Source organism: Sorex fumeus, unplaced genomic scaffold, assembly GCF_029834395.1.
Source record: "Sorex fumeus unplaced genomic scaffold, SorFum_2.1 ptg000039l, whole genome shotgun sequence".
Classification (NCBI taxonomy): Eukaryota; Metazoa; Chordata; class Mammalia; order Eulipotyphla; family Soricidae; genus Sorex; species Sorex fumeus.
In genome coordinates, this window is record NW_026606096.1 from 27,363,524 (window position 1) to 27,388,316 (window position 24,793).

The 24,793-nt window shown below is 45.0% G+C and overlaps 2 protein-coding genes across 3 annotated transcripts in view; one reads left to right on the forward strand and one right to left on the reverse strand.

The window, feature by feature from the left end:
- Window positions 1-15,683: 15,683 nt before the first annotated feature.
- Window positions 15,684-17,584, reverse strand: LOC130028281 (spidroin-2-like). The gene is made up of 2 exons (XM_056119030.1): window positions 16,343-17,584; window positions 15,684-16,103 (listed from the first exon to the last, which is right to left on the reverse strand). Exons 1-2 carry the CDS (start codon window positions 17,582-17,584, stop codon window positions 15,684-15,686), a joined length of 1,662 nt encoding a protein of 553 aa, XP_055975005.1.
- FBXW7 (F-box and WD repeat domain containing 7) overlaps window positions 17,348-24,793 on the forward strand; it is a 218,081-nt gene continuing 210,635 nt past the window's right edge. For both annotated transcript variants that reach the window (XM_056118897.1, XM_056118898.1), the window contains exon 1: window positions 17,348-17,485. The gene's annotated coding sequence lies outside the window, so the exon portion shown is untranslated. The remainder of the gene's footprint in view (window positions 17,486-24,793) is intronic.

The following is a 24,793-nucleotide window of genomic DNA, read 5'->3' on the forward strand; positions in this document are numbered from 1 at the left end:
GAAAATGAGTCTAACAAATAAGTTAATGAATGAGTATTATAGGAAGGCACAATAGACTGAATTGTGTTTCCCCCAATTTATATATTAAAGTTCCAACCTCCACTACCTCAGAATGTAACTGTATTTGAAGATATGGTTTTAAAAGAGATTATTAGCGTAAAACAATGTCATTGGGCTGGGGTCTTAATCTGCTGGATAACATTGGGTTGTCCTTGCTTCTCCCACAGGGAGCTTAGGTTTATTGAGTTACTCCCACAACAGTGCCCTTGGGGCACAGCCAATTCCATCAAGCACTAATAATCCTATATTACTTTTCTCTTTCCTTTGTGTCACTTGCATGGTTTAGCAATGTCCTTTTTGTATAGACACAGGAAGACAGTTGATGCTATGCTTTGTAACATGGGAGTTAATTGACTCCAAAATAATATTTACTCCTGGGCATCCATATTTACTTGACTTAAGCCTCAGTTGCCCATAGCTCCTAGCACTCCAAAAGCAGGGTCCCTACAAAGGGACTGGATGGACCCAGGGCAAGCTGTAAACCACCCTGGCATTAAAAAGGGGACAAACTAAGCACCATAAGGATAAGTTAAGAGCATGGTCATGGGACAAATTGTCATGACCCAAAAAGAAGTAACTGAATTAGGACCCTGCTGGGGTTAGGAAAGGTTAACCTGGTCTGAGTTCTGTGAACTGGGATATATAGTGAGATGTCCACAGGAGGAGCCAATATTTAAGCTCTCTTAGTATATCTTATGGTGTTCATACAAAAATGACTAGAAATATTATAAGAAGTAAATTGCCTATGATTGGTTAAATGGATTACTAGCCGAAGAAAGGAGAAACCAATACACCCTAGATGGAATCCTGCCCTTCAGTGATCTCCTAGTAATCTAGAGTGATGAGCCCTCTGATGAGGATTTTGTCCTCAAATTAATCACCTAAAAGGCAGCTCAGATAGAGAAGGGAGCACCAAATAAAGGGTGTTGGAAGGTTCCTCTGAGGATGGGAGATGCATGATGAGAGTATACTATAGACCGAACATGATTGTTACTCCATGTCTCTTTTGCAAACCACAGCACTCAAAAGGAGAGAGATAACAAAAGGTAATGCCCTGCCACAGAGGTAGAGTGGGATGGGGGGGGGGGGGGGTGGGAGGGATACTGGGATCAGTGGTGGTGGAGACTGGACACTGGTGGAGGGATGGGTATTCGATCATTGTATAACTGAAACCCGAGCACAAAAATTTGTAAGTCTACAACTGTACTTCATGGTGTTTCACTAATAAAAATTTAAGGAAAAATAAATAAATAAATAACAACTGAAAAAAATTAACTATGAAGATGCGATTTCTTGACTATTATAAATATTTGTGATTTTTAAAATAAAGTTTTCTATTGTCCTTGGGTAAAAAAAAATTAATCTCCTAGAACTTCCCTGAAGGAGTGGCTTTACCTCTGTTTGTTGTTATGACAATGTTCAACCCCACCTATGTGTACTCCCATCCTTCATGATTGCTATATAACTGTGTTGTAAGAGGAAAGAAAGGACTATAAGAGGCGAGGAAGAAGATATAATGAAGTAGAGGACTTTGAGGTCTACAGGGAGACTAGAATGATGGAACTATGATGACTGGGACTATGACCAAAACGAATATGATTGTGCTACAAGGGGAGCAATCAAACTATGCTGGGTAGGAGAGAGGAATAAACTGACTACCAACCAGCCTGGGGCCCTATTCTCTGTTCCCCTAGTCCTTCGTCCATCTGTCACTGTGGGCAGGTCAGGAGGAAGGTTCTCAGTCACCAAATGCTGGAATCCTGTGCACCTCAATGCTTTTCTTTGGAAACTCACATTAATCCAACATAATGGTATTCCTATAGGAAAAGATAGTGATCCAGGGATAAGTGCCAATAGAGGAATGTTTGCAGGAGGATGTAGTGAGAGGTCTGCAAGTCAAGGGAAGGGGCCTCAGAGAGCCCAACTAACCCTGCCAACATTTTGTACTTGTGTATCTGGGCTCCAGAATGAGGATATAAGTTTACTCATCTATTTATTTTGGCTTTGAGGCCACACCTGATGCTGATCAGGGGCTGCTCTTGGCTCAGGGCTCAGGGGACAATGTGTTGTCAAAATTTGAACTTGGACCTTCTCTGTGCATCGCTTGCAAATTAGTCTTTTGAGAGACATTCCTAGCCCTAAATTTGTGTTATTTAAGCCCATTATTCTGTAGTATTTTTGTAGTAGTAATTAGGTTAGATTAATTAATTTGATTAGCACCATAGCACTGTAGCACTGTCCTCCCGTTGTTCATCAATTTGATTAATTAATACATTATTCACTGTGTCATTGTATCACAGTTACCCTGTTGTTCGACAATTTACTCGAGCAGGCACCAGTAAAATTCACTATCCTCATGTCCTCTTTTCAAATTGTGCTTTATTAAGGTATTTCGAACTCCACAGTTTAAAATTTAAATTATTATTTTTATCGAAGTAATATAGGTGCTTGTAAAGAAAAACAAGAGTCATTTGCCTTTCCCTTCTTTTAATATTGCTTTCTTGGAGGAAATCACTTTTAATTATTTTCTCCCTTGGTATTTGCATCTAAATAACAACTGAAACAGCTATGTTGGTCATAGATTTTCAAGTCAAGACATTCTTGTCCTCTATTAAGCACCTATTGTTGAAGAGGAATTTAATTATTCTAAGACATGTGAGCAAACATGCTTGTACATACATACACACACGAAAGCAACCCACACACAGCATTCCATTCCTTTGAATTTAAAGTAGTTTTATCACAATCTTGGATACCTTTCTTTTATATTGTTTGTCTTCTCCAGGCTAGCTTTCTTTCTTTGCTATCATATTAGACTATCCTCAATTGTTTGGTGATCTTTGATTGGCTTTGGATTAGTCCATCTTCTGTTTTACCCACCATCCAGGCCTCCTGAGGCAAGAGACTTCAATTTGGGAAATTTTCTGGAGTCCTGAATCAAAGTTTAGCTGACTGATCCCACAGACTTAGGCTTTCCCTTCCTTTTCAGAGAATTTTTCTGCCCTTTTTATGTCTTTGCTGTTATTTTAGGAAGCACTGAGGAAAGTGGAAGCAAACATAGGTTTTAAAAGTAGTCTACATTTCTAATTTTGACTTAAATTTTTTTTCATTTTTATTCAGAAATCAATGGTTAGAACTGGCTCAATGCAACGTGATTAAAAAAATCAGCTGTTTCTGGCAGAATCTTTTTTCACAGTAAAAACCTCAAGTGAAACATTATTAGTAAGAATAATATACTTCATAGAGGCTGGAGAGACAGTGAAAAAATCAAAGCGCTTCCCAAGCATGTGGCTGTGACCATGACCCTGTTTGATCCCCAGCACTGTATGTAGTCCCCCTGGTGCACTGCCAGGCATGAATCTTGATCAGAGAGCCAGGAGTGCGCACTGAGTTAGGAGTGGCCCCTGGGTACCGCCAGATCTATTTCTCCCTTCCCCCAAGAAAGGAATTTCTGGGGTGGAGAGACAGTGCAGGGGAGGGGGTGGTACTTGCATTAAATGCAGCTGACCTCTGTTCTGTCCCAAGGAATTCATACTATCCCCCAAAGCATCTCCAGGGCTCACTCTTGAGTATAGAATCCAAAAAAGTCAAGGACAACCATATTTGGTCCCAGCAGCCTCCCCACCCAAATGCTTCCATGTGGTGAGCAGGGTGAGGAGGTTACCCCACAGGGGAAAGGGCTGGTGTGGGGATGGACTGGGCAGGGTGCTCATGGCTGGTCATGGGGGAGGATCAGATCTTCTTCAGCTGTAGGACTGGCAAGGCATGGGGCAGACCGCAAGCAAGTGGAAGAGGTTGTCCCCACAGTGCAGTGTCGAAGGGGTCAGAGCCCAGGATGGCTGCTGAGCTCTCTCCATGAGGGACACTTGACAAGCACATGTAGGCAAAGGAAGGGATCCCCACAGACAAGGGCAAATGTGGTAGTATTGCAAATTTGGTGTGTTCGGAGTGGTAGGTCTTATAAATACAGGTGTCACGGACTGTGGGAGCCAGCCAACCTAGAGCAGAGTTATGAATCTATAGGAGGAGAAAGAGAGAATTGACCCTCAGGTGTTGGATTGGAATTAAAAGTTACCAGTGTGGACTCACAGGATGGATGACAACATATCTGTAGAATGGCCTCAATGTTGGGCTGGAGCGATAGCACAGCGGTAGGGCGTTTGCCTTGCACGCAGCCAACATGGCCGACCCTAGTTCGATTCCTCCGCCCCTCTCGGAGAGCCAGGCAAGCTACCGAGAGTATCTCGCCCACACGGCGTGTTGTATTCGATATGCCAAACACAGTAACAACAAAATCTCCAATGGAGACGTTACTGGGCCTGCTCGAGCAAATCGATGAACAACGGGAGGGCCTTTACCTTTACCTAACCTCGACATCATGGGTTCTGGCTCTTTAGTCCTTTGCTTTCAATTTTGGCTGCTTGTGGACAAGAGACTGAATGTTTGCATCTGTTACAACATTTGGTGAAATCCAGCCATTAGTTTGCTAAAGATCATGGGTTCTGAACAATTTGCACATGTAAAGAAGTCAGGGTTTAATGGCAGAATTCCAGTATGGGCCTAGAAAAATACTGAAAATATTTAGCATATCAGAAATCATTGTATGGATCATATTTATGCTATGTATAGTAATTTGAGACTCACAAAGAAAAGAAAACATGGACAATTTAAGCTTCAAAATAAAAATTCAACATATAACATTTAATGCAGCTTTCTGGAGTAGGTACAGGAGTTATGAATATACTCTGCTTTTCTTTTTGGAGTCACACCCAATTCTCCATTGAACAAAACAGGAAACCATGAGGCCATACGATATACATAACACAAAAGAATGAATGTATGATGAGAAATGAAAAATTTATTTAATATCTAAAGCACATTCTTACAAAATTAACAATTTAAAATTCCAAGCAGGGAAAAATAGTGACTTTATTGTGGTCTGGCAGACATCATTTAAATTACATGATTAAAGTAAATATTGTCTCGGGACTCAGTGAAACCGAATATCACCTGATGAAACACATTAGAAACACAGCATCATTTTGGTGATAGTCTTCCTAGATACAAACTCACCCAGCTTGAGAGTACCCACAAAGTTTCTGTAATCTGCACAAACATCAAGGTAGGAGCCAGAGACATCATATAGGAAGTTAAAAAGTATGAGTGGCAGACCCTGGTTGCATACCTGGCACTGCTTATGCCCCCCTGAGAACTACCAGGGTCACTCTTCAGCATAGAACCAGGAATAGCCCCTGAGTACTGGTGGGTATGACCCAAATCCTACCTTTACCCTGCAAAATATCACCGTCAAGAAAGAAAATTGAAGAACCAATTCAGACTCAGGAGACTAAAGCAAAGTGAGATGTGATTGTTAAAGACAGCACTTCTGAAATGAATTCTTTTTATTTTTTTTGTCTTTTTTGGGTCACAGCTGTTGATACTCAGGGATGACTCCTGGCTTTGTGCTCAGGTATCACTCCTGGCAGTGCTCCAGGGATGCCAGGGATCTAACCTGGGTCGGCTGAGTGCAAAGCAAACACCCTCCCCATTATGCTGTCACTCCAGCCCCCTGCAGTGAATCCTTAACTTTCCTATTGAGAAAGTTACTGGGGAAATTGATGACATTTAATAGAGCTTTCAGGATTAGATGCAAGAGTTATCAATATATTCTGCATCTAATATTTTATATGTATGTGTATCAGTATTTTTGGGGTCACACCCAATTCTTCTCTGGGGCTCAGATCACTTTTTGCAACCCTTGGTCCAACATTGCAGGCCTCATGGGTAGATGCTCAGATGCCACCAGGGCTACACTGGAGGGGTTTGAAGGGCTCTGCAGTGCCAGGGATTGAACTCGGGGTTTGGCCTATGCCTGGCGCGTGCTCCACCGCTTGAACCATCTCTTCAGACCCTTTCCTGATTTTGAAGCTGGAATTGTGATTGTGAAGAACAATGTCCTGAAATCAATATTTGGGGGTCAGGGGCCATCAGGTTGGCACCTTACTTCCAAGTGATTTGAGAGAAGAAACAGTTCTTTGTACAATACTTGCAAATGTTGTGTACATTTCAGGTTGTTTTGAAATGAACTTAAGTAATGTATGTTATTCAGTTAAAAGAGAAATGGAATTTTAATTATTCTCACACATAGGTCTTAAAAGAAAACCTTAAATACAACTACTAAGAGACTTGAGAAATAGTATTGGGGTTGAAGAGCATGTGATCAATCCCTGAGCACTGCTGGGATTGGAGGCCACTAAATGTGGCAATCCCTGGCACAGTGACTCCCAGGGCCTGAGAAGCACACTGTCCTTGGACCCTTGCACTGAACTGCTTGCCCAGTTAACCAAGATCACTGGGAGGGGCCCAGGAGCTCCACCCACTACTTTGGAGACTCTCCTTCACTCTCTTCCTGAAGGCTATCACTAAAGATATTTTTCCAATGATGTAAAAAGACTGAGGGCTTACTGATTTTGGATTATAAATTCATTAATTGACAAATGCTCCTGAAGTAATATTGCCAGAATTTGTATGCTACACGAAGACAAAAGAGAAATTTTACAATTACCAATATTTGTGTGCAAAGTGATGGGGAAAATTGCTGATTAGAACAAAACTATGGTTTCAATTTCTTGGGTTTAGACAGTAGCATTTTTATCTTTAGGACAGATCATCTTTTTATATATATATATATATATATATATATATATATATATATAATGTAGGAGCACTGCTATTCAGCCATTGATTAAGCTGACTGAATTGGGCATGAACTCCACATTACTTTGTTTTTTGTAATTTTTTAAAAAATTTTATAAGTTATTTCACAATGTTTGATTACATTCAATATTCAAACACCAATCCCACCACCATTACACCTTCCCACCACCAAATACGGATGTTTCCATCCCAAACCCCAATCCCTGTCCCAAAACACAACTGAAATAATATATTTTGTATTGTCAGTTATGAAGAATTGCTGAACATGCTTACAAAAAAGTGTTCATATCGGAAACAGTGTGAAGACTGTTCTATTTTGGCAGGAGCCATTAAGACATTCTATAGGATATCACTAACATGTTGTTAAACTTTGGGTGATGTGAGCTTTGATATATATATCTGAAATAAGTATATATGCATATATAGATATATATTTTCCTCTATGAATTGTTGTCTACTATCTGAACCCCATCAAATGTGGTGTGGTAATTCTGGAAAATGGGTAGGGAGTGTTTTATGATGTGTCCAGGAATATGTTTACTCATATGTGAGGATCGGTCTGAGTGCATGAGGAGTGGCCTTAAGTGTGGTGGCGGTTGGGTTGTGGAGGTTTTTGACTGCCAGAGTTGGGTCTCTTGGGGTGGGGAGGACTCTCACTCACCCACCTCTGGGGTGCCCCGGTGAAGGAAGCCTGGTGTGGGGTCAGAACATTCTGTGGTGCTCTCTTTGGGAGTTTTAGTTTATAGTCCCTGGGTCTTGGCTGTTGATGAGATTACATGGCTCCGGGTACAGTTTGTGGGTGTGACAGCCAAGCTATTGGAAAACTGGGGATGTGGTGGGGAGGAGGCCCAGTCCTGATCCATGTGGGCCTGTAGCTCTCAGTCAAGGGTTCCTGCCTACCTCTGCGCTATAAGTCCTAACTGCATCTTTTGATCTCTTTTGAGATTTATGGGTCTCTGAAATAAGGCTAATAAATGGGCTTATATAGCTGAGCAGGAGGTGGTTTGTGGGTGTGTCTCCCACATACCCAACTTTTGGCCGTTAAATTTCTTGGTAAACTTGGCCCCAAGTTGTTGGGGTCTGGCCAAAGGCACAGTGGCAATTTTGGGGTATCTGAAAGTCTGAAGGCACCATCAGGCTGCTTATGCACTCGTTCCACAGGTGCAGGTTGACCTGCTGATGGCACCATACCCCCATAGGACAGATCATCTTTTAGGGAAAAACATCTTTAAGGCTATCATGAATAGAATGAGCACTTTTGAAATGTGATTCCTTCTTCTCTCCCATGTGATGGTCGGGAGTTAGGACCTGTAAGAGTAATTAGGGTCAGAGAAGTTAACGAGGATGAAACCCTCATGTGGAGGATTAGTGCCTTAATGCACCAGGAGAGAGATGGCTGTTGCAAGATCTTTGTCTGGGTAGGGTACAATGAGAAGTGGGTTGCCCATGGCCCAGAAGAGAAAGAATCCTTACTCTAATTCCACAGTGCTAAAGCCTTCTGGATCTCAGGGTTTCTACAGCATCATGAAACTTCAATTTCTATTAGTCATTGAGCGTTGTCACTGCAGTTGAAGTAGACAGTCAAAGGCTATGCCAGACTCAGCCGGTTTCCTACACCTTATCTGTATCCTTCCCATTTCCCTTGTAAATTGAACTTCAACCTCCCTCCGGGCAACAATGCCCAGGTGAAATACTTCTGTCTTCTTTAGCACTTAGCATGGTCTCAGGACAACGCTCCAGCAATGAGGCTAACCAGACTGTGCTGGAAATGTCAGGAAAAGCATCATTTTCCCTCCACCAGGGACTACCCTTTCCTCCTCTGGAAAGTCAGCAACGTGGGTGTTACTCTGGAGGAACCAAGAGTAACGCATGAGTGACTCATGAGCCCACAGGCTAGATGATAACAGTTAGACTCATGTGCATGATAATGCAGATGGAAGAGGGAAACACTGGGTACCTGATAGTATCCCAAAGCAGCTGTGCCCACCTGAAGCTCCCTCCCTACAAGTGAATATTGCAGGCCAGATCGATAATGCAGAGGTTAAGGCCTGCCTTGCACGCAGCTTATCCTGGCTTGATTATAGCACCACATATGGTCCCGGTTCACCCCTCCCCTCCCCCGCCCCCAAGCACTGCCAGGGGTCACTCTAGAGCACAAAACCAGGAAGTCCTTAAGGACTACTGGGTGTTACTTAGAAATTCCCCACCCCCCATAAAAAAAAGAAACAAAAGAAGAGTCTACTAATGGATTTTGTATTTTTTAACTTTTTCCTCTTCTCTCTCCTTCATTGCATTGATCAGGGTTTGCACAAACTTTGGTTGTGGTGCTTGCCTTGTGGGTGGTGGTGTGCTGGAGATCTCAAATTATTTGGGGAGTGGAGTTAGCCACACCTGGCATGCTCAGGGATTACTCCTGGTGGGACTCAGTGGATTATATAGAATTCTGGGGATTGAAGCCAGGTTAGCTGTATGCAAAGCAAGTTCTCTACCCTCTGTACTATCACGTCTGTCCCAGAGATCTCATGTTTTATTGCAACACTGGGGATCCCCAAGGGCAGTGCTGCCAAGACTGTACTCAGCCTGTGGGATTGTACTTAAGATTCGAACTCATAGCCCTGTACAGGTACAAATGGTCCTGCTCAATTCAAACCTGTGTTTCAAGGGTCAACTGTGATTTGAAGAAGCCACCTGAAGGCATGAGGTTCTGGTTCTGCCCTTTCACAGCAAATAAGATGGTAGGTTATTCCATTTTATCTGTCTAAAGAGATAGCAAACTCTGGACCGAAACCGGAGAACCCCAGGCTCTCTTGGAAATGAAACCCTGAAAAGTTTCTTTATCTTGAAAATGAAACCTTGAAAGGTTCTGAAGAGGAAGCCTTAAATCCCCATGTGGCCAGGAAGAAGAAAAGGACCAAGGGTGTCTTGCATCTACCTTGCAGGATTCAGGAAGTGTAAATAAAATGACTGCATATTCTAGGTTCTTGAGAAATGTTCTGTCTTTTTTTGGATCAGCTAAGTCCTATTAGCAGTGCCAGACTCTGGGTGCTGGTGAAATGGATTCCTAGGGAAAGGGTAACAATCAATTTGCAGAGCTAAGTAGGTGCCCTGATAGCCTGAAGGGCAAGTAGAGAATAAACTGTGATAAGAACTATAAAGTTGGGGCCCCAAATATGCCTCAGTGCACTTTCTTAGCAAACACAGGGTCCTGAGTTCGAACCCAGTACAGTCACGTGTGCTGATGTATTCCAAAGGACAGAAGTGCTGTTGATGTTTCCCTACAAAAAAGAGCCTGGGTCAATCATGTTTGGTCTATAGTCTACTTTCAGCATGCTTCTCCCATCCTGGGAGGATCCTCCCAACACCCTTTATTTGGGGCTCCCTTCTCTAGCTGAGCTCCCTTTCCCCCTAGCATGTGTGGCTGGCCTCCAAGCCAAAGAGCAAAATTCCTGGTAGTAATCTCGGCCACTCTTGGGTGTTAGTCTCCTATCTTTTGTAAACCAAAACACCCAAAAGGAGAGAGAGAACAAAAGGGAATGCCCTGCCACAGAGGCAGGGTGGGATAGGGGGATGGGGGTGTGTGAGGGATACTGGAACCCGTGATGGTGGAAAATGGGCACTGGTGGAGGGATGAGTACTTGATCATTGTATAACTGAAACCCAAGCACAAGAATTTGTAAGTCTACAACCGTACCTCATGGTGTTTCACTAATAAAAATTAAAAAAATAAAAGATCCTGGGTTAATGGCTCAGGAATGGATTTAGGAATGAATTTAGGAATCAGTGGATTTAGGAAGCTTCCAGGAGAACGAAGCATGAGGTCTTGAACTCCATCCCTGCTACCCAGCCTGTGTCAAAATATTTGTTTATAACATAATGAAACCTGAACAAAAGCACACGGTCATGTCTTTATTTGTCCAGAGAATGAAAGTCAACACATCTTCCCGGAATACAACATCAGGTATGCATAAAGAACAGGTAGGTAGGCATGGCTGGGGTCAATTTTCAAATCTGGCAGATACTATAGATCAAACAGCAAACTCCAGGAGGCCAGGGATTGCACTGTGGCCCACACTTAGTCATGTGGGGAGAGGTGGCTGATCAATATAGATTACTTCCTTGGATAGTGAAATCACTGGGAAGACTGTTAGTTTAACCCTTTATTTTACTGCCTTCCCCCTTCCCCACAATAAAAGAGGTAAAATGAGTTACCTATCTGGTAACTTTGCTAACTATTGTTAATTGACTTCTGAATTTCATGCCACACATTCTAAAGCTTTTACTCTTCAATGGTGTTACATCTAAGCCTATTTTAACATTTCTATGTTTATCTCCCCCATTTTTCTGGGTGGGGGACACACCTGGCAGTGCTCAGGGCTTACTCCTGGCTCTATGCTCAGGGATCACTCCTGGCAGAGTTTGGAGGATTGAATGAGGTGCTAAGGATTGGACCTCGGTTTGCTGTGCACAAGGCAATTGCCTACCCACAGTACTATGGCTCCAGCCCCGCCTCAGACATTTCAAACGGTATTCTAAAATGATCAGCATCTGAGCACTGAATTCAAGGGCATTCACAGCACGACCCAGTGATGTCACTAACCACTTTTCTTTCATGCCATTTCCCTCTCAGGTTTTGTGTCAGGATGAAGAGGCGGATCTGCCTGGTGAAAGACTGGCCATAGGGAATGCAAGAGTGAGTGACAAAACCTTATTTTAAACAAATTTTCCATGTAATCCCCTTTTAGCACTATTAGTATCATTAATCTGAAATCCTTTGAAATTTAATTATATCAATCTTAATCTGATCTCAAAGCCGTTAGGCTTAAAATAAATGCACTCAGTGGTACAATTAGAGCTTAGCATATGGGCATGAACACCATCCTGTAGACCAAGGGAATCAATCTCCCTTACCACACCAGAAGGCTGAGTCACCAAGAGAGAATGACAGACTCTAGTCGACCATGTGGGCTGGAGGCCAGGCATCCTAATCACATGTTCTTTTGACCCTGGGCAAGTTATTTCATTTCTATGGGCCTCGTCTTCCTCCAATTTCAAAATATCATTAACTCAAAGCAAAGAACTGACAGATAAGGTAACGATGAAAGCAAATAGAGTATGTTGGGAACATCTGTATGTGGTGACATGGTTGGTATGCATTTGGTATTAATGACTGAAACTGAAATAGCATTGGGGCCTGGGGAGAGAGCTCAATGAAGCCTGGAACATGCCTTGCTGGCAAGACCTCAAGTTCGATCCCCAGCACTGAATAGTATCCTGTCCCCAGCTCAGGAGGAGCAGCCCTGGGCGTGGCTTCGTTGGCCATCCCAGCACTGGTGAGTGTGGCCCAGGTAGGACCACAGAATCAAGTTCCTGGGCCCGAGCACTGAACTATCCATTAGGGTTGGCAAAGTATTGCAGGAAAGGACCCTCAGGGTCCCTGAGACTCCCCTCCTCCCAAACAAAACCTTAGTAGCAGCAAACCATTTGTTTTTAGCAGGAACTTTAGGACAAAAAGGAAACAGCCCAGTTAAAAGTTTTATAAAATCAATGATTCTGGGGGGGAGGGGCGGAAGGTACTGAGGAAACAATTTATTACATAGTTACACACACAAAGCAACAAAGAAGAGACTTTAGATGCAAAAGAGTAAAAATTGTTACTTGAGAGAAAGTAGATCTCAACAAGAATAACCTCTATGAGGGAGGCCAGCAATTAATAGTTGAAAACAGGGGCATAATTTGGGAAAGTGGGAAAGTAAAGAATAAAGTCCTTTAGTCTGATGCTTAAGAAATTGATAATCATATCAGTTTTTTTGCAGGGGAGGGGGAATGCTACCGGGGGTGGGGTGGGGAACAGACCACACCTGGCAGTGCTTAGGGGACCACATGCAGCGGGGAATTGAACTGGATTGGCTACACACAAGGAAAGCATCTTATATCTTATCCAATTATCTCTCCTGCCTAATTTTATTTTGGAAAGAACTTGCACCAGAAACAATTTCGTGGCATTACCTTCGCAGAAATTTATTATCCCAGTGTGGACTCCAAAAGGGAAACTGGAGACTCAAGTATCATAGAGATGAGGCATCAGAGTGAAGTTTGGCAAATCTCTGAAGATTTCTCACATTATTACACAGGGCATGTTTCACAAAGAGGAAATCCAAATGGCTAGTTGATTTGTGCTTTTAAACACTTAACAGCATCAGTCATTAGGGAAATGTAAATTAATTTCATAATGCTAACCCACTATATAACCAGACTGGCAGAAACTGCAAGTGCCTGACAGCACCAAGTGATGAGGAGGGCATGAAATTCGGAGTTCATGCATCTGGCACCAGTATTTAGACTAGCTCTGCATTTCTTATTTCCGTTTGTGATAACCACAACCACTCCAGTGTGTACCAGACTGCAGAGAGAAAACAGGAGCACTGACAGCAGCTCCAAACTGGGAGCAGCCCCAATGTCCATCAGCCACAAACTGGCTAAGTAAACTGTGGCATACTGTGGCAATGGAACCCCGGAGACACAGCAATGACATATGCCACACTGCAGCTAGACCACAACCCAGAACGCACATATATCAGAAATGATGTTGAATAAAGAGGAAAGCACAACAGATGACATGTTTCATTTACTGAAGTTAAAAAAAAAAAGGGCCAAAGGAAACAGTATGTTGTTTAGGGGATGTGCACTTTTGTCAAACAATAGAAAAAAAAGTGGGGAGCTGATTATCAGACAAGTTAGAATAACCGTTTCCTCTGGAGGGAGAGTGTTCTGGAGGTCACCAGGGGATTCAGGCCACTGGTTGGTTTTTTGACACCAAGGTTTCTTTTAAAACTACTCATTATACTGAATAACTGCTTTGTGCATTTCAGTGTATATTTCACAATGAAAAAATAAACACAAAAAGTAATTGAATACTGTATATGGCATTTCTGGAAAGAAATTTTGCCAGATAATTGAGCTTATGAAATCTTGGACAGTAAAAACCACTGATGTGGGATAATAAAACATTGATTAAATAGTTTCTCATATGAGCTCACTTTCAAGAGTAGGAGAAAAGCACCCTTATACAAATGCCCCTTTGTTGTATTTCAACCTAGTCTGCAGATCTTTATCACAAACAAATTGATGAAACAGGCAAAGAACTCTGGTTACCTAAAACTTCAGATTTTTTTTTCCAATTTTGAATTAACGAGGTGTTTTCTCTAAACTGAGAAAGATGAGGAAAGAGAGGTGGACCAAGTTCTGCAAGTATGAACTTCCTCCTCTCCAGTCTGTTCCAGCTGTTTCCTCCTGCTAGAAAGCTGCTGATGAGGTGGGTGATTTTGCCCAGTAAGCTGGGGGCAGCTGTTACTTCATAAGTAGGTGGCTGAGGACTGGAGAGTCCTAGTCTGTTTCCCAGAACTAAGATTCTTTTTCTTTTGGGTCATACCCAGCAGTGCTCAGGGTTTACTCCTGGCTCTGTGCTCAGGGAACACTCTTGGTGGCCCTCTGGGTACCACATGTGGTGCCAGCGATAGAATTTGGGCTGGCTGCATGCAAGGCAAGAGCCTTACCTGCTTGTTGTTGTATCTCTCTGCCCTAACAACTAAGATTCTAAGGTGAAGTTTCTGACAAAGAAATCAGACCCGAATGCCCAAAAACTGTTCATGTGGCACAAATTTCTTTGCTAGGTTGTAGAATCTGACATTTGCACTCATTTTAGGCAGAACCCTCTTTATACTCTCAGATGCACTATCCTTCCTCCCCCCTAATTTGTGTATTTAAATCCACTAGCTTCCACCAAACTAATACACAGAACAAAACCAAAACTTGAAAAAAAAATTTTGTATCCAAGTGGGGATGTGGCTGGGTGAGGAGATTCTGTCTTACTCAGAAGGGCAGGACAGGGGATTGGACTTGTAGCCGGTCAAATCCTGGGCAACATAAACAGGACAGTTAGCGGGCTCTTGGAGCTTCAGATCAGGGGCAGCTAACTTGGCTGCTACTCTTCAAGTCTCCTGGTTTCTGTGTCTTCCTCCTCCAGCTGGCCACTGCCTTTTGGGCATTCTTAAAAAAAAAAAAAACGACCTCCAGGATTTACTCAGCAATTTCCTTAGTCTGCTGTTTGTGTCTGGTGGGGCAGTGGTGGCACACCCCCTCTCCTTGCTTCCCAATCTGCCTACCATACACTCACTCCTATCCAAAGGTGGAGAACCTTGTAATATCCAGTCACTTTCAAGAGAGTGGGGTATGCTGGCAAGGGAAGTGTGGCATCGGCTTCCTTTCATCATTTGCTGCTGCTTTTATCTCATCCTCACACTCCTCACCAGGGCAGGTTCAAGACAGATTACAGCGGATTCCGGGCCTTTTATCTTGCAGTTAATTTTCTTAGAGAACTACACTTTCAACTTTCTCGAGTTTTTACTGGAATTTACTTCGCGGGCTAACATCTGTAGGAAAAAAGCTGCATAAGAGTTTAATTATTTATTTTCGAAAGGAACTAGGCTTTGAGTCAAACCTGAAACCCAGGCCACGTGTTTTTGATTAGCAACCCACCTCTCCCCCAAAACCTCAAGCCAGAAAGCAACAACGATTCCTAAAGGCAAGGCACTTCTAAGTTCTCCTGGAAGGAAAAAAGAAAAAAAAAAAGTCACATAGCCTTTCACCACCTCCCAGAGCCGGCCGGCTTTTGCACTTCCAAGACTCGGGATTCCGCGCTCCGTCCGCACCCCACTGCCTCCACCCGGGCTGGGGGGGTGCGGGGGAAGGTCCGCCTTGCAACTCTTGAGCTCCACATTGCGATGCAGCGCTCGCGTCTTCCACCGGCAGCTCGGAGCTCCACGCGGGCCACGTGAGCGCAGCCTGCCTTCATTCATTCACGCAACAAACTTTGGCTCGCCCGACCACGCGCTATTGGGCGCCGGGTCTCACCCCACACCCCGGAGAGGGTGGGGCGCCGGCTCCCCCGCCAGCAGGTGCAGCGGTCCTGCGGCGGCACGTCCCGCTCCGCCTGGCCTTGCGAGTGGCCGCTCGGGGGCCAAAGGCCTCACCTCCCGGTGGTGCGCGGCCGAGCCCAGGCTGGGGTGTTGGGGCCGTGCGGGCCGCTCCCCGGAGGAGCGGTCACCCCCGCCCTGCCCCGAAGGACGCGGCGCGGGCGCGAGCCCTCCCGGCCGTCCCGAGGTCAGGGCGAGGATCGGGCGGCAGCTGGGGCTCCTCTCGGCTCCTCCCCTTCCTCTCTTCAGTTCTGACGCGGCCGTAGAGGCGGCGGCGGCGGCAGCGGCGGCGGCGGCGAGTCCCGCGGCCCGTGGCGCACCCACCCCGCTCGCCGCTCCCCGACTTCCTCTTCCCTTGGCGCGTCATCACCGCGCGCCCGAGTCGCCCAGGGCGGGGTGGTTAGAAAGGGGAAAGGGGAAAAAAAAAAAAAGTCCCGCGGAGGCAGGCTGGGAGCGGCCCGGCCAGGGCGGGGGGAGGAGAGTGGTTGCTAGGCGACGTGCGTCATCGGGCTGCGCCGCCCTCCTCCCGCCCCTCTCTCTCGCTCTCGCTCTCTCTCTCCCTCTCTCTCTGGAGTGAGGCGAGAGCCCCGCACAGTGCGAGCGAGACAGCGAGCTGAGCTCCGGGCGCCGCCGCCGCGAGCGTGAGAGCGAGCGCGCCTCGGCCAGAGCCAGCTCCCGGGCGCCGGCGGCCGCCGAGACCTCCGCCCCGCGCCGGGCCGCCTCTCCCCGCCCTCACCTTCCCGGCCGGCAGCGGCGGCTGCACACACACACACAGACACACACACGCCGGAGCCGGAGCCCCAGCCGGAGCCCGAGCCCGAGCCGGCGGCGGCGGCTCGGGGGGGCAGGGAGGCGGCGACCTCGAGTCGGGACGAGGCAGCGGCTCGGCGGCAGCGGCGGCGACGACAGCACGTCGGGGACGAGCCGGAGCGTCTGGTCGGGAGCCGGCGCGCAGGACGAGGGACCCCCAAGGTGTCGGGAGGGGGGGTCCCGCCCGCCGCGACACATGCGGGAGCCGGGAGCGGGGGCGGCGCCGAGCGGAGCCGGCCGGGTCCCCCCCGTCGCCGCGGCTTCGGCCCCCCGCCCGCGGCCGTAGCATCCCGCCGCGGAGTGTATGCGCCGGGGCCCCCAGCGCCGCAGCCACCCCCCGGCCGGGGGGGCGGGGACCCCGATGTGAAGCGGCGGCCGGGGCGGCGGGAGAGCAGGACCGGCGCCGCCGTCCGTTCCGCACCCTCCCCCCCCTCCCCGGTGCCCCCTGAGGGGGGGGGGCCCGCCCCCTGGGCTCGCCGCCGGCCCCCCGGCCCCTCGGCGGGACTCCGCGAGGAGTTCTTAGAGCCCCCTCCCCCGCCCCTGCCCCGAGGGCGGCGGGGCCGGGGGGGACCCGGGGGGCCGGCCGCCGCCTCTGCGCCGAGGAAACTTTCTGACACCCCCCGCCACGCCGGAGCCTTCCCGACGGGCCGGGCCCGGGACAAGTGAGTGGCCCAGGACGGGCAGAAGCCGCAGCCTGAAGAGACCCAGGAAGAGGAAAAGCGGAGGTAAAGCGGGGCCGCTGCCGCCGCCGCCGCCGCCTCTGCCCCGGCAGCGCGGAAGAGACTCGTGGGGGGCCCGCCCCGTGGGGCGACACCGGCCCCGCTTCTGGGTCGGGATCCTGCCGGCCCCGCCGCCAACCCCGCTCCGGAGGACGGAGGGAAGCAGCCCGTTTGCCCCCGCGTCGCGGCTCTTCTCGGAAAGCGTGAGTGGTCCGGGTGCGGGGGGCGCAGGGGTGCGGGGTTGCGGGGTGCTCGGGGCGTGGGGTGGGGGGAGCGTCTCGTAGGGCGTGGAGGATGCCTGTGCATTCTCACGGAGCGGGGCTGCAGCCCCCCGACCCCAGGAGCGTGCCGAGCAGGTATCGGAGTTGCTGGGCTCTTCCTGGGTGTAACAGAGGAGCGTGCAAGTGGCTCCGGGAGGAGCTGAGGCTTCGCGAGTGGATGCCGGCACCTTCTGGCCGGTCACTGGCAGAGGGAACTAGAGGAAGCCAGACGTGTGCGTGTGCCTGTATGTGTGTGTGTGTACACAAGAGACACCGCTGTAATGCACCTTGGCCAGGCACACCCGGTGTGCAGCAGGCGCTGGGGTGTTGGTCTTTCACTTGGGGGCCCAAGAGGGCTCCGCAAACCAACGGAGTCCCTGAAAGTAAAATTCCTTCTTGGAGAGATTTTCCTTTCAGTCCAGTGGCTTTTTACCTTCTCGTTCCCTGGGTTTAGTTCATGTGTCAGGAGGTTACCTAAGGACTCAGGATCCTCAGACTTACCAGGATACTCAGGCTTCTTAGGAGTCACAACTGTTTTGGGGGAGAGCAGTTTAGTACTTGAATCAGCTTATGAAAGTCACTCGTTCCCCCCCTTTTTTTTTTTTCAAAGTAGTATATGTCCAAATCGCTAGCATTTTTCTATCCTTCTTGGCAGAATGATATAAGGCTTTCTTATTTGCATTATGTCTTTCCAGTGAGGAGAGATTTTTGATAACAATTTCTTTGCAGAATGACCTTTTTCTCCTATTATTTTAAAGGTGAAATGTGCTTTGATTTGTATCCTCAGAGTGCCCAATATGAAGGGCGAGAAAGTAGCATTTCATCCGTAGTATTGATGCAGACCCTACTGTTAGCAGAGTGCATTTAGCTCAGGGACCACTGCCCGGTAAGGCAGTCCCTTTGGACCCTCTTAGTTGGCGCTCTTTGATGCTTGGCCAGAGCAGCTTTTAGCAGTGTTAACCTGGCATTAAGGAGCCTCATTTCTCCTTTCAGTAGCTTGAATAAATTTATTTCAAACTTTATCCAACTTTACTGTTTTCATTTTCTTGCATTTCTCTTGCAAAGAAGTGAGTTCTGCAAGTACTGAAATCCTGTGATGCTTCCTTTATTTATCCCAAGCCATTCTCATTATTGTTCCAAGACATATTCAGGGTTTGTATTTTAACAAATACTAGAACAAGTTGTCAGTTTTCCCTGCTTTTATAGATTTGGATTGTTTTCTCTTAACTGTTATTTTCCTTGACTCTTTTTCTTTGCCTGAGAATAATTTCTTTTCTCTGTTTGATCACTTTGCCTCCTCATGTGCTTTGCCAACTTTTCTCCGTTAGATGTCTTGTTCTAGTAATGCTTTTGTAAGGAACCTTAAATCCTATGTTTCTTTTTTAAAAATTTTTTACTTGGGGCCATACCCCCTGATGCTTAGGGATCACTCCTGACTGTTGTGGGGAACCATATATGGTGCGAGGGATCACACCTGGTTTGGCCATGTGCACGGCAAGTGTCCTATTGCCTATTGCTGTACTATCACTCCAGCCCCAACTCTGTCTAAAAGGGTACTGAAATAAAAATAATTGAGTAATGGATGGAATATTAGATGTGGAATCAGAAACAAATGTCTCTGGGTCTGTTATCTTAGTGACCTTGAGGAATTTACGCATCCTATACTGCACAAAAATGGGAGAAAGAAATCCTAAGTTTGTTTTGGAGAGAAAGGAAGGACAAGTCAACAAACTATAGTTTGTACTTTTATCAAAGATGCTTACTAATTTTTAAACCTACTTTAAATTTTTTTCAATTATTATTTTCCTAAGAGTCATATACAGCAGTGCTAGGGACCTGGGGACCAGTCACAATGGTGCTCAGTACTGTGGTGCTCTGTGCGTAGTGCTGGGGGTCACCAGGGCCAAATCAGGGGTGCTGGGCCTACCGTGTACAGACAGGCATGTTCTCCACCCATTCGAGCCACAGCTCTGACCCAGACTTATTTTTTATTGCTTTGATTATAGCTTGGTTAAAAATCATGGTAACTTTTTAAAAATTTTTTTATTGTGTATTTGAGTAGCAAAGTATTGGCAGTTTGGAGTCCTTAGAGACTTAACAGATGCTTTTACTTAAGGATGATCGAAACAGTGAAGTAAATTGCACAAAATTGTAGGAAAGGCGAAATGGATCAATGTTTCTTTGAGGTCCCCATATGTCAGATGCTGTATATGACTGAGCCATATAGACTACCTGTCTTGACACCTTGCAGGTATCTGAATATGTTTGTATTCTTTCTTAGGCGACTGTTGGTGTCAGACAGTAGAACTAAAGTGCCTCAACTGAATCTGGGAAGGTCTGTTTTAGGAAAAGAAACAAAGACACAGTTCCAAAGAGTTTTAGAATAAAAGGGTGAGAGGGACAAGTGTAGTGAGAAAGCTAGCTTGCAGGGGAGCCACTGAGATTGTTAATGAGACTTAGGGTTAGTTTGTTTATACATGGTTGTGGCCCAAAAAAGCAATTGAGAGCAGTACCTGTGAGGGTAGTGTTAGATGATTGAGATTAAATTCCCTTTAGATCAGGAGACATACCTGGATTAGCATTTTGTTTTATTAGGGAACTAACATTTTTACACTAGAATCACTGAGGAACATCACAGGTAGAGGAATGAGAAAGATGCTTTTGGGGCCGGAGAGAGAGTACTTGTATATGGCTGACTCTGGAATCTCTGGCACCTCATAGTCTCCAGAACTGTGTGCAGCCCTGGAACCTCCCTTCCCCCCAAATAAGGAAGGTGCTAATGTTGTGGTTTCTTTTGAAAATCATCAGAAATGGGGTAATGAATTTGTTTTTTTGATGTTAAGTTTTGGGATGAAAGTTTTGAGACAATACTTATTCTATTGAGTACTGCTCTGAGCATGTAGAATCATTTTCAGTGTACATTAAGTTTTAAAATATTACGGTTTCTCACGAGTGCTGATAGAGAGGAAATAGTTGAAAAATGGATATTTTTTATATAGAAGAGGTGACCTACTAAAGTAAGTAAGATACAGTAAGAACACAGAAGGATTCCCCCTAATATAGAGGTTTTTAAACTGAAAGTTGAAATTGAGGGCTGGACAGAAGTACAGAGGTTAAGGTGCCTGCCTTGTATGTGGCCAGCCCGGTTCATTCCTTGGCATCACAGGTCTCCTGAGCATTTGGTAGGTGTGACTCAAACACCCACTCAAAACAAAACAAACCAAAAAAAGTTGAACTTGAAAAAAGGTGATTAGGTAAATTGTTTAGTCCTAGAGCGTATCTATTTTATATTTTTGAAACAGCTACAAGCTGTTTGGAGACTATGTAGGTTCCTTGAGGTTAATAAACCTGTGATTTCATTGTTAAGGAACTTATAAGTAAGAGGAGAGATTTGTTTCCACACATCAATGTTTTTAAAGTTTGCCTTGCATTATTATTCTGTATTTGGTATTAACGTAATGAAGTGGGGCTAAAAATAGCTGGCAGAGAAGGCTGCTTCCCCTGCTTGCAGTTGGTGTGTCTTTGTGTCCCATACAATGGAGGGGATATCCCTGTGTTGGCACAGCAGTGCTGAAATGCTTTGTTTCTAAACTTAAAAAATAAAAAAAAAAACCCTAGCAGATTGGCATTTAAAAATTCAGGCATTTTTGTAGCATGCGGTGCTGGAAGACAAGGATTTAAAAAAATATATTTTGTGTGTGTGTGTGTATATGTGGTGTGAGAAATCTGCAGCTGATAGCATTTTGTGTTGATTCTAGCAGGATTACTGTTTTTGAGGTTGGGAGGGAGTTGATGTATCTCCATACTTTTTGTGTTTTGTAGTTCGACTTTTCTACTTTCTTAGTAATTTATTTGGCCCTTGGAGAAGAGGATCTAAGATGATCTAAGGTGACAGGGAGATCTAAGGTGATCATAGTATGAGTATGGACACCTTCTCTCTCTTACTTTCTTTTTTTTTTTTTTTCCTTTTTTGGTCATACCCGACAATGCACAGGGCTTACTCCTGGCTCTGCACGCAGGAATCATTTCTGGCGGTGCTCAGGGGACCATATGGGATACGGGGAATCGAATCTGGGTCGGTCACTTGCATGGCAAATGCCCTACCCCCTGTGCTATCGCTCCAACCCTTCTCTCTCTTACTTTCAATTTTGCACAGGTAAAACCTTGCTTAGATGAACTTAAAGGGAGACCTTTTAGGGTTGACATGATATTTAGGTAACCATGTTCTTTGCTACGACTGAGGAAATGGTTAGCGCCTTGAGAAGGGTTTGTGTTTGAGTTGTTTAGCATTTGATGAGCCAGAGCCCACAGCTACTCTATCAGCAACTCAATTCTTTTTCTTTCTTAAATTTTTATTAGTGAAACACCATGAGGTACAGTTGTAGATTTGCAAAGTTTTGTGCTTGGGTTTTGATTATATAATGATAAGTACCCATCCCTCCACCAGTGCCCATTTTCCACCACCATGGATCCCAGTATCCCTCCCACACCCATCATCCCATCCCACCCTGCCTCTGTGGCAGGGTATTCCCTTTTGTTCTCTCTCTCCTTTTGGGTGTTGTGGTCTGCAAAAGAGGCATTGAGTGGCAATCATGATCAGTCCATAGTCTACTTTCAACATGTATCTCCCCTCCTGGGAGGATCCTCCAAACACCCTTTATTTGGTGCTTCCTTCTCTATCTGAGCAGCTCAGTTCTTGTACTTAGGGATTCTCCCCTCTCCTCCCCCCCCCCCCCCCCCCCATTGGGGAGGGCTTGTGATGTCTCTGCCATTTCATTGTGTAGAGGAGCTTTTGGGAAACTCTTTGTAAAGGACCTGTCTGTAAATATTTTGAAACACATGTTATCTGTCACAGCTCTTCAACTCTGTTCTTGTAGTGTTCATGAAAGTAGCCATAGACAATACATAAGCTAATGAGTGTTCCTGTGTTCTTGCTAAACCTAGCACATAACAACAGGAGCCAGGCTGGGTTTGATCCGGTTTATGGACCCCCGATGTAGACAATTGCTACAGTGTAAGCTTTACTTCATTGCAAAGCTGATTTTAGGTCACTGGTTTGTAGATGAGTTATGTTCCTTTGGAGTCTTTAAATGCTCAATAAAGCATTGAGGTGCTTGCACTGCTTTCTGTAGTGCTAAAAGCTGTAGATTGAGAACAGGGATGTAGCTCAAACTAGGAACTACTTGTGCTCCTTACTCAAAGACACCTTCATTGCATACAGTGATAGGTGGGTTGTATATCATGGCCAAAAGTATATGTGAAGAAACTTAATGTATAATTTTGAAACTTTCTGAAACTTTAAGTACAGAATTAGAACTGTTTGATCAGATAAAAATATTAGTTAAATTTTAAGGGTTTGATATTTCTATCTCTTAAAGATTTAATCTCTTGCAATGAAATATCATTGCAGAATTATTGACTCCATAATTTGTTTTGTTTTTGGGCCACAGCTGGCAGGACTTGGGGTTACTCCTAACTCTGTGCTCAGAGACCACTCCTTGTAGTCCTACGAGTGCCCTGTGTAGTGCTGGGGATGGAACTAGGATCAGCTGTGTGTAAGTCTAGTGCTCTACCTGCTGTAACCTCTCTTTTTTGCTTTGTTAATTTTAGGTATTATATATTAAGAGATCACTTAATTACTTAAATGTGCATGTTAAAGAGTCTTTTTTTAGGGGTGGGTTGGGTTATTTGGGTCATACTTGGTAGTGCTTAGAGCTGTTACTCCTGGCTCTGTGTTCAGGGATCATTCTGGAACCAGGTGCAAACCCAGTACTACCTTCCTTCCCCTGCTCTTTCAATTTTATCTCTAACTTCTTTTTTTTTTCTTTTTTAAAATTTTTATTAGTGAGACACCATGAGGTACAGTTGTAGACTTACAAATTTTGTGCTTGGGTTTCAATTATACAATGATCAAATACCCATCCCTCCACCAGAGCCCATTTCCCACCACCACGGATCCCAGTATCCCTCCCACTCCCTCTCCCCTCCACCCCACCCTGCCTCTGTGGCAGGGTATTCCCCTCTGTTCTCTCTCTCCTTTTGGGTGTTGTGGTAACTTCTTAAGGGTAAATGTCAGTGTCACTGTCACTGTCCTTCCGTTGTTCATCGATTTGCTTGAGCGGGCCCAGTAATGTCACCATTGTGAGACTTGTTACTGTGTTTTGGCATATCGAATACGTCATGGGTAGCTTGCCAGGCTTTGCTGTGCGGGCAAGATACTCTTGGTAGCTTGCAGGGCTCTCTGAGAGGGTTGAAGGAATCAAACTCCGGGTCGGCTGCTTACAAGGCAGATGCTCTACCGCTGTGCTATCATTCCAGTCTAAGGGTAAATGTAGATTGGTTTATTTTCTTTTTCATTGGGTGACTATCTCTAAATGTATTGTTTAGGAAGGCTAAACCAGTTCATGCACATTATATGAACAGCAAAACACTTGTTTTGTTGGTTAATTTCAAACTTGCTGTTATTTGCATTATATAAATAAACTGATAATTCATTTCTTAAAAAGTCATAATTTGACAATTTCAGTTTGTCTTTTGAAAGCCATTGTAAAATGACTTTTTAATTTGTTATGTGAGGATTCTCTTCTTATTCTTTTAAACACCTTTTAACTTTTGCCTTTTCAAGTAGTTTTATCTCTTGCTCAAGTCTAAGGTTGGAGGGGTGATTTGTAAAAAACAGTGTTCATGTCACATCTTTAATTATTTCTAATAGTAATAGTCTATATTGACACATTGTGTGGATGATGAAAAAAGGCATAGTGAGTTATCACTGTAAGCATATGAGTAAAGTTGCTGTGAAGTAACAAATATTAAAGCTTTCTGCCTTGAGCTGTCTCCCCATTATGTAAAACCTGTCTGTCTTAGACCCAAGATGCTAAAATTTTTTGTTATTTTCTAATGACACTCCATTGCTGCTCTTTTATGATACCTGTCATAGACTATTTTCTAAACAAATATTACTTTTTGAATCCTATGGGACATCATTTTCTAATAATTGTACATTTATTCACAAATTCATAAACAATGTTCTTGTATTCCACCTTCAAAATTGTTAAATATTTGATGGAACTTCTGTATCTGATTTGGCTATTGTATAAGAAACAAAAGTATAACAAGATGACCAGAAGGTATATGAAAAAATGCTGAATATCACTGATCAGGGAAATGCAAAATAAAACAGCAGTGAGCTGTCACATGACAGAAACTGGCATGCATCAAAAAGAACAACCGCCAGTGTTGGAATGGGGAGAATGGA